Source organism: Melanaphis sacchari, unplaced genomic scaffold (genome assembly GCF_002803265.2).
Source record: "Melanaphis sacchari strain LSU unplaced genomic scaffold, SCAv2.0 Contig1439_pilon_pilon, whole genome shotgun sequence".
Taxonomy (NCBI): Eukaryota; Metazoa; Arthropoda; class Insecta; order Hemiptera; family Aphididae; genus Melanaphis; species Melanaphis sacchari.
The window spans coordinates 592,974-604,009 of record NW_020270613.1 but is presented as its reverse complement, the minus strand read 5'-3'; the positions used below and the strand labels follow the sequence as shown (position 1 = coordinate 604,009).

Below are 11,036 nucleotides of genomic sequence, written 5' to 3'. Positions count from 1 at the left end.
GACAACAGCCGACTACATCTGCTTCGCCCAATCTTAAAATCAAAACTTTCAATTCATTCCAAACTTATCATGTATAACTCTCTTTTGCGACCAATATGGACATATGTGATCAAAATTTGGGTCTGTGCTAAGCCATCTCAAACTCGCACCATTTAAGCATTTCAGTCGATTACTCTCCGTATGATAACCTCGCACCTTGGTTTGTATCTAACTCCACACTGACACCTCACCTGATTTAAAAATCGAATCAATTGACCAATTAGCCACCAACAATTACAGATATTTTTATTCCAAACTAAATTCCCATAATAACCCATTAGTATTGCAAATTCATCCAATTCTCAACCCATAAATTCCATCTATTAGCTTAAGAGAAAATATTGCAGAGTTCTGTTGACATGAAATAATATCACAGATTTCATCACTGGTTGGCCTCCCTTTTCGTGTAATTCACAGTTAAAATGTATATAAATTTTCACATTTGCTTATTGTGCTATTCTTTTACAAATTGTAAATACTCTTTATAAATAAAAAACAAAAAATTATAATATACCTATGATATTTTTAATAGGGAGTTTTCGTCCTTGGTAAGTATTGCGTTTCGCGGAAGCAATGCAAAAGCAGTTCCCGCAGCATCGTCGATTCAAAAATGAAAAAAAAAATAGTATTAAGTATTGCTTTAGAGATATCATTTTTTTTACAAAAAATTTATTATTTTTAAAGCGAATATATTTCAAATTCAAACCTTTTGTGATAATTCTTGTTTTATAAAACAGTTTTCGGTTGGTTGAAGACCGAAGTCATTTGGTTATTAAAATAGATACTCAAGTCAATGTCCTTTATAACCATATTTTGTTTTGAGACGAGTTCTAAGATATATATATTTTTTTTAAATCATTAAATCAGTTACAGTATACAGATAGCTTTTTAAGTTTACCTGCAATATTTGAAGGTATTCGAAAAACATTTTTAATTGCAACATTTATATTTTATACCCAACTTGGAAGTAATTTTTTTAAATATGTTTGTACAATTTTCATTTTCTATCTCAGATACTCCAACTATGTATAAATAACAATCTAAATTGTTCGAGCATATTAACAACGACCAATAGTGATTTGTGAAGAATCATCAATAATAATAATTCACTGCAGAAAACATATTTTCTTCTTTGATTGACTTATTTTCATCTTTTAGACAATTAACTGTTGATATAAAATCTTTTTCAAGTATTGTCTAAAGCTATCAAATTAGGCACTCATAAACTGAACAGATTCAACAATGTATGTCAACGTCTCTTAATGTTTCGTCAGCATTTTCAGATATTGTTTTTTTCTTAAATTTTCAGTTTGAGCATGACCAGTTGTCCTTTGTTGGTTTATTTAATTTGCAAAATTTTTCTTCTCCAAAACCACCACATGTATAAAGAATAAATTTTTTGTAAGTTGTACATTTTAGGTATCACATTCAGGTATATCAATTACTATTAATAAATTATTTCTATCCATTTATATTTTAAAATATGTATAAAACATTTCATTACTTACTACCCTTCTATATTCTTATAAGCTCTGACCATTTCAATGATTCATAATTTACAACCCGTTGATACAATTGAAACAACAGATGAACAGCAGCATAGTACAGTACATAATAATGGCATAAAATATGAAACTATTCATTATTTATACTATGCAGTGTATAGATTTGATAAAACTGTAGGTGACAAGATAATATTGAATTGCATAATCACAGGGCTACTTTTGCATTATACGTTTATTATCTAGAAATAAATTTTTCTTATTAACATTAATAAAACATCATTAATGTTTGAAATGAATTTAAATAAACAATTAGATGTTTAAAAAAATAAAATGTATACAAGAATTACAGTAATATTCCTTTTAAAAAATAGTTGTGGTATTTTATAACATTAATAAATACCTATATTTTGATGTAACAATAATTTAATTATTTAAACTAGGTATGTTATTTGAGAGGTCGTTTAAATAAATGACTTAATAAGAGATTGTTAACCTTTATAAAGTGATAACCAAATAATTAAACATTAATTCATGTATTATTTTATATATTGGAAACCCTAAATAATCTAAAGACCTTATGTTGAGAATAGCCAGTCTAAAAAGTAATTTTAATTACAATTCTAAATAAAAAAAAAATATACATATTTTGATACAATATGAATTATTATAATTTAGATGTAAAAAAATCTAATATATTTTTGTAAGAAATAATTTAAAATACATATTATAACTTGGACTTTGTAGATGTGGGTCTAATAGGTATAAATGGGCTAGACAATGGATACAGTGAATGCTTCTTCTTGAATTCTGTTATATCCTTAATCAAAGTAATCTGTAAGATGAAAAATAATAACTTAACAATATTTGTGTTGATCAATAAACATAAAATCATAATTTTAAAACATACATTGTTGTTTACTATTAAACTATTATCCACATCTTTAAAATTATCTTTGCTTTTATTGTATAATGTAGATTTTACATGTACTGCTAACTTACGACGTTTTGGCCCAGATTGACTAATTTGATCCTATACAAATTATTAATTAAATAACAGTCTAAAATAATTGCAGTAACACTTACATGATAAAATTCAATAATATCATTTTTGTGGATTGATTTTAATGTTTCTACTTCAATTTGCGCTCGGTTGAAATTGTAATCTTGTGTGTCAATTTCAATTTGATAGACAGCCGCTTGATTCATTAGGCCTTTAGGCTTCTCTGACAATATAACAGCTAAACCATCTTTGTACTTGTTAAATTCTTCTTCAGACATATTCATTAATAATTGCTAGAATAAAAAAAATGAATTTGTTAGGTTACTAAAATGTAGCTACTCAAACCCACTAACCTCAATAGAGTTTATATAGTTTTCTATTCTTGTATCAACATACATCGGAGTACGATCAGACTGTACAGTAATTTGAAAATTCAGTACTCCATGAATTCTGCTTGATGAACTGTACACATTGTACCCAAGTTGTTCCTATTACCAAACATTAATTTTAATAGTTTTTTCTATTTAAACAAAAACTGTTTATTGTACTTGTGTACGTAGCGTGTTATAACAAGACTGTGTGATAATGTTATTAAATAGGCTAACTATCACATTGTTTAATGTAGACTGAACTCCACATTGTAAATACAGATTAACACATGAACTGATGTGATGATCACTTGTTATTTCGTATAATGCGTTTTCCCCTTAAATAAAATAAACAAATTAAGTTTCCTGAAGCCATAATAATTCAATGGAGTATGACTTACAAGTATAATAAAAGTATATTATTTAGTATAAATGTATAATACCTTAATAAATATATATAAGGTAATTGAACATTTTTAGAATTTAAGTATTTAATCTACTCCTGATGATTAAAAGATTCTTTAAAAATTTAGTTAATTCCAATATAATTATTAAATATTACGATATTAAACACATTATTTTAGTACAACAGAACCAATTTAATCTGTCAGCTTTTGGAATAGGATTATAATATGATCAGGATGCAAAAAAAGGTCGAATTATCAGAAAATACAGAAAAATATGAATTCAAAATATGCAAAATATTAAATTATACAGTTTACTGTGTATAAATTAATACTAAAAAAATTGAACGTAAGTCTGTGTATAGTAAAAAGTTACTTTGAAAAAAAATCAATTGTAATATTAAATTTTATAGCAATATAATATTTTTAAAGCAATAAATTAAATATCTATAGTATTGCAACCAGATCAACCACTTATGGATTTGCAGTATTTCTTAGTAAATATAAATCTGTAATATTTTTAAACAATTAATTTAAAATAGTAATACAAAACTTTTGAAATGAAAAATATAATAAACAACCATCCATGTGTTGATTTTCATTATTACATAGAAATAGAAATAAAAATAAAAATATTTTCTCTTTACTTAGACTCAAATAAAATTAAAATATTTAACTCACTATCTTTAAGTTCCACTTCTCTTGCCCTAACTATTTCACATGGTAATAATTTACGGAATCCATTTCGACCCAAAAATGGTGTTTCTAATATATGAATAAGTTCTAATGCTTTCTAAAATAAATCCACATAATTGAGTAAGTAACATTTCTAACTGATAATTATTAATATAAAATACTTACAGGTTTATCTATATTACCATATACTAATGCTTCCATGAACATATGCGAAAAGAATTTATCAATAAATTCCTCAATGTCTTTTATCTGAACATCTAAAAACATACTGGAAATAAATCAAACCGTTTAAATTAGGCATAATATAATTACTTACCATTAATGGTAGCCAGTAGTTTGTTAGGAGCCCAAACATCTTCTGATAAAATTACTGAATTATACCTCATTGCACTACGAGAGGGCTGTTCCATATCAATATTTTTCAAATCTCTGATTAACTATAGACAAATATTAAGTTTTTTAAATATTAAAGAAATTATCTTAAATTTAATTTTGTCACTAGAATTTACTTCTTCTTTAAGAATTTCAAAACGTAGTGGATCAATCTTGAAAGTTAAAAGCTTATTAATAGTTTTTTCTAGCAAAATTTGCAACTTGTGATTAAATCCACTCAATTGCATCTAAAAAAATAATAGTTGTAAATTCATAACAAAATTATTTTAGTAGAAATTTTTGAGTGGACTTTACCTTAAAACCATAATTGCTTGGTTCTATAAATAAATTTAGACCAGCCCTCGTTGCATCACATGTGTATTCAGAAAAATCTTCATTGAATAATTTTACAAAAAGACTTATAATATTGTAATGGAATGGATCTGTTGTTACGACATGGCTAATTTATATAAAAAAAATTTTTAATAAGTTATATAATACTTTATAAAATAAGAAACAGCTATAAAACACTATAACAATTGAACTAATTTCAATTTACTAATGAAAATTTTTTTTTAAAAATTCATAGTTGAATAACATTATAATAAAAATAAAATTATGAATTTAATATAAATTACAATTAACAATAACACAAGATTTTTTTTTAATCATTTTTATTATTCTAAAAATTTAAATAATAACTCTTTATTAAAATATATCAAATAGATAAAAGCTTATATTTTAATAACAATAAATTTTGAGAATTGGCTTTTACTGCAAGTAGGTTTTAAGTATGCAGTGAACATGTTAATTCTAAGCTTTTCAATAATATATAATGTATGAAAATAAATTTTAATTAAGTAAACAAAGCAGTATTTGCAAAAACAGTACACTTGAAATATTTAGATATTAATTATCATTGTTTGAATAATTTAAATAGTCAAAAAAAAAAAAATTAATTGGTTAAATGTATAAATTAAATATTAGAAAGTTTATAAATTTCTGTGATTAATTACCTGAAAAAGTCAACTGATACATATGCTTTAGGGAGTCTAAATACTGTATCAGTTTTAAACCAACATCTCAAAATATGTGATTCATGAATAATATGTGGATATCCTGGTTCCTACAGAAGAAAAATATATTTTAACCATGCGTGAAAACTATATAATAAATAATTATATTACATTTTTGTCAATTGGCACTAAATTAAAATCTGTAGCAACAAATTCATTCTTCAATGGCATTTTTAAATCTTCACATAAATCATCTTTTTTCCACTCCTAAACATTCAAAAAATTAAAATAAATTTCAATCAATCATAATAAATAATATTTAGGTATGTAATATATACATTACATTTAAAGTCGTCGATGGTATTGGTATTATTGAATATTGTGTTCTGTAATATTTGTCAACAGTATCTGTTTTGTTTTGAAATACTTTAGAAACTACTGTTGCTCTGTAATAATAATATATTTTAATTTTTTTAATAATAAAAACACGTTCATTTTTGAAATATTAATCTAACCTAACCCTAACTTCTATCTACTGTATCTAAATCTACTCAAATATCTCAAGTATCAACACATAATTAACAAATCATGCATGTCTTTTTATTAAATTTAATATAGTTATAACTTATAATGTATAAGTTATTAAGTAATTTATAGTATGATAAATTAATACATAATTTTATACTGTTTTCTGTAGTTAAATGTATAATGTTAAATAAATCTAATATCTATAATAATAGTCACAATATTAATTCATAAAAAAAAATTATCAGTGTTAGTTTTTTTTTTAAGTTTTATTCATAGATACCTCATATTATCTGGTCTAAAGTAACTTAAAAGTTCTACTATTAACTCAGGTCTCCACTCTTTTATTAAATATTCAACTGTTAATACATCTTCCAATTTGTAATTCTAAAACAGTTATTAACATTATAATATATAAATAATAAAAGTAAATAATAAAAAATATAACTTACTATCATATGAGAAGATAAACGATAAACATAATCTAACGGAGAACCTTTATCTTTAAATTGAAATTGCATTGCGCTAATGTTACTATTTTCATCATGGAACCATTCTTGGGGTCCTTCACGTTTTAACATATTCACATACTAAGCCATATAAAATATACATTTTTAAATATATATTACTGATTAAACATTTTATCTAAATAAATATTTTACTTGAAAAATTATTTTAATAATGTCATCAACATGATCAACTCCTTTTTCTGTTAAATCTACATCAATATAAAAAAGCTCAATTCCCCTAGCTTCAAATTTATTACCAGCTGACAGTTTACTAGACCATCCTCTTTTTTTTAAAACAGCTAAAATACTTGTAGGGCCTTTATGACCAAATAGAGCACTCAAATATCTGCTAGGCTAAATTAATAAAATTAATTTTTTTAAATATCTTAATTGTGTAAAGAATTATCAAATATTTTTACCATGCTTTTATAGTATTTACTTTGATCTGGAATAAGAAAATGAACAGATAGCATTCTAATATCTTTTACTGGAACTACAACAGTCTTAGTTGCCAGTTGTTCTTCTTTATAAATTGGATCATTCCAATATGGCTTTTCTACATTTTTTTTTTCAATGTCTCCAAATAAAGATACAGCCAATTCTTCCAAAGTATTTAAATCCTCTAAAAATGTATTATAATAATTAACTTTATACAATAAATAAAAATAACCTTTTCGTTAATACCTTTTCCGAGAATAGTTAAGTACATTAAATGAGATGAGTACCATTTAGAATGGAACTCCAATAATTGATCACGAACACTAATGTTTCTTGATATAGGAAGATCCCATAATGTCTCTTTGGTACCTAAACAGCAAAATAAAAAAAATATATATAATATATTATAGCTAAATTTCTTGATTGTCTCTGAAAATAATTTATTTATAGTCTACCTGTTGTAAATTGGATATAGGTATGATTAGGAACAGCTGCACTTTTTTTTAACCATGATAGACGCTTATTATCATCAAAAATATTTTTTTCATGTTCAGAGTTAACAGCACCAATTTCTCTTTCAGTAGCACTTGTTGTAAACAAAGGTTCAATGAAAAGTTGAGCAAATCTATAAAAAAAAATTTTTAAATATAAATAAATATTGAAAAAAAAGCTTCATTCTTAACCTAACCTGTCCAACGATGGTTCTAATGAATCTGATTTAATGGAAAAATAATAGTTTGTATGATCATTTTCAGTATATGCATTGGAAGATCCGCCATTTTGTGTTAAAAACTTGTCAAAATCATTTTCTACTGGATATTTTTTTGTACCCAAAAACAGCATGTGTTCACAAAAATGAGCTAAACCTGGTAAGTCTTTTGGTTCACTCAAACTACCTAATATAAAAATAAAAAAATATTAAAATTAGTAATAGAAAATAAAATTTATAATACTGCCTACATAAAATATTAGATTTATTTTTATATTCTTTTAAAAGCTCTCTGTCATTTTTAAGATATTCATTTATACAAATATTTAGATAAAATTTATAAGTATGAAATCACCTAATTGTTAAGGAATACTAGCTATAACAATTATTATTATAAATTGTTTCAAAACTTACCAACTGCAACTGATAGAGATGCGGCAGACATGTCAGTTTCAGGATCACTTATCAATAGAGCAGTAAGACCATTTTTCATCACCAATCCCCGATAGATCCGAGAGTCTCCGATGGACTTTTCAATATTATCTATACGTCTCTCAACTTTTTCAGATATTTTTAAAGATTTTAATGATCTGAAAAAACGAGAATTTGTGTGTACCATGCCATGGCGTTGGATATTTGGAGGTATATTCTTGCTGTGTACATTAAAAACAGCTATTAGTAGCACAAGCAGTAATGAAAACACAATCGACCTCTGACAGTGCATAGTTAGCAATGTAAACAATAACCATTAACCATCATTGCTGGCCGAGTAATAAACTAATAATGCGGAGAGAGGCACATTGAGCTGCTTATAATGACTGACGAAATATTATTAAGATGTACCTTTTGATAAATAATAAAGTACATAATCATAATCGATTTCTTTGTGGTGGTAATGTAAACAAGTAATATTTTAATCATTATAAACCGTTCGTAACGACTGTAGTGCATATTATGGGTTGTTTTTGTTCTGTCAAAAACTGCAATGCATTTAATAACACGATACACTTAGGTACCTTAAATTTTGACTTATAAGTACAGGACTTACATTTTCAAAAGTAACCAGTGGATTGGAACAAACTATTGATATACAGGTGTACTAATACATAACAAAGTAATTGTACTACAGATACTTTTATAAAATTGAATGACGTATTTGTCTTCAATAGTTTAGTGTCTTAACGAAATTTTTTCAATAAATTATAATATTTTGATTTCTTAAATTCATAGACATGAGAAACTTGTTTAAACCTTAAATAAATTTAAACAATATCATATTCATGTTGCTGATTTAACGAACATTATATTTTTATATGTTATAATCTCACCAGCTTTATATGTATTGCACTTTAAATTACAAAATTAATAAATAACTTTTACATAAGTAATGAATTACAAAAAAAATGTGAAAATTAATAGTATATAAGTATAGTTATTAGTATTTTTTTTTCTGAATAATACTTTTAATAATACTTTTACCATACAAACTACAAATGTATTTACGAACAAATGGACTTATAATGCCGTCCGGTAGCCACTTTTACTAGAATAACTGGGGTTTGTTCTATTAAGGTCCTACTGTATTTTTTTAAATAGTGTTTTACAATTTTAATGTTGTGCATACCGTAAAATATGGAATCAGTAGGTATTTAGCACCTAAAATATGTGTAGAATAGTATATACCAACGCTTGTTATATAAACTATAAAACTAAAAATAAATTTTTTTTAAATATAGGTACTTAAAAAAAATAGTAGGTAAACCTAAAATAATAATGTATAATTATAACAATCATTTTTAAACATTTATTCAATAAGATAACCATTATCTGTGTTTTTATATTTAATTAGGTGATTAAATTTATGTTTATCTTTCCTACGTCATTTATTTAACCTTTAATTGCGAATAAAGTAAATATGTAGGTAGGTACTTATAACTGTTGTATACTTATATAATATATATTTTAAAATATAAGAAAATCAATATGGCAATTATTTTTAAAATTTTTTTTTTTTATTTTTCGATTTTTAGTTAGAGTTGATTTTTTTTTTCTTATCCGTAGTAGTAGTTATTCATTATTTTTTGACTGGAATATACATATTATGTATATTTTACAGTAAAATATTCTAAAATATTTAAAATATATATAGTATAGGTAGTTGAAATATGATTCTTACAGTTAAATTTATAAGGTAAATAATCAAAAAATTATTTACGAATTATTTTTTAATTATAAAAATATTATTAACACGACCGTTAATTATCGTTAAAATGTATAATTTCGTTTTAACATAAATTTCAATGTTTGTAAAAAATAACCGTGTTTCTTTATACATAATAATAGTTATCAATTCCAGTAGGTATATGAAGAAACTACTTATAAAGAACGTCGTATTAAATTTTGTAACGTTATCTAAAAAATTAAAAATGTTTCTAAAATAATTATAGCTTGTAAATTTAAACTCAAAATTTAATGAAAACCCTATTGTAGCATCGGATAATCTTCAAAATTATCTTTCCCTTATGGAAACCTGGTATAATAATTGGAAGATTAAGGTAAATCAAACTAAATCTTATCGTCCAACTTTTACACTTAAGCATGGACACTGTCCGGCAATCACTCTATATAGTACTCAAATCCCGTCTACTTTCCAACAGTTAAATATTTTGGCTTAACTCTTGATCGTTGACTCACCTGGGCCCAACATATATATGTAAAAAGACTTCAATTAAATCTGCGACTTAGTAGTATTCTTAAATCTTTACTAGTTAATAACTAATACACAAATCTAAATATAAAACTTCTAATGTATAAATCCCTCATAAAACTTATTTGGACTTATGGTCTCCAACTGAGGGGAAATGCTAAAAAATCAAATTTAAATGGTATTCAGGCTTTTCAAAATATTGCATCAAGTAAATTAACTAACTCCCCTTCATACGTATCAAATTATACCCTTCACACAGGTCACAGACATTAAAATCAAAACAGTAAAAGAAGAAGCAGTAACTTATTATAAAAGATTCCACAACCGTCTAGCATCTTATTCTAATCCTCTAATTAAAACTCTATCATCAAATGGTATTCCGGGCCAACCTCCAAGGCGCTTAAAACACAACTGGTGTAGAAATATGTTAATATAATAAAATCTATCTATCTATGTACTATATATAAAATTGTAAGGGTTTTTCTTAGACCGCGCTAACCGAGAAAACTACTGAACCGATTTGGCTGAAATATTTTTTAAATGATAGAGAATGTCGGGGAGCGGGTTTATAGCATAAATTATGGACCTAACTCCTGTGAGTTAGAGATTTAGAAACAAAAACTGAGTTACACCGGTGGCGCCCTCTAGCAGATAAAAATATAAATATAAATATAATATAAATAACTAGCTGACCAGGCAAACGTTGTTTTGCTTAAATTTTTTTTTTAAATTAAGTTGACCCGGTTAA

The 11,036-nt window shown here is 25.2% G+C and overlaps 1 protein-coding gene across 1 annotated transcript; it reads right to left on the bottom strand.

The window, feature by feature from the left end:
- Positions 1–1,997: 1,997 nt before the first annotated feature.
- On the bottom strand, positions 1,998–8,417 carry LOC112591814 (insulin-degrading enzyme-like). The gene is made up of 21 exons (XM_025335752.1): positions 7,996–8,417; positions 7,561–7,768; positions 7,328–7,497; positions 7,119–7,241; positions 6,854–7,056; positions 6,588–6,788; positions 6,378–6,515; positions 6,209–6,312; positions 5,744–5,846; positions 5,572–5,667; positions 5,401–5,510; positions 4,700–4,844; positions 4,522–4,632; positions 4,329–4,449; positions 4,178–4,269; positions 3,998–4,109; positions 3,093–3,250; positions 2,898–3,032; positions 2,628–2,837; positions 2,452–2,574; positions 1,998–2,376 (listed from the first exon to the last, which is right to left on the bottom strand). The coding sequence occupies exons 1-21, from the start codon at positions 8,303–8,305 to the stop codon at positions 2,269–2,271; spliced, it is 3,081 nt and encodes a 1,026-aa protein (XP_025191537.1). The 5' UTR covers positions 8,306–8,417; the 3' UTR covers positions 1,998–2,268.
- Positions 8,418–11,036: the final 2,619 nt, after the last annotated feature.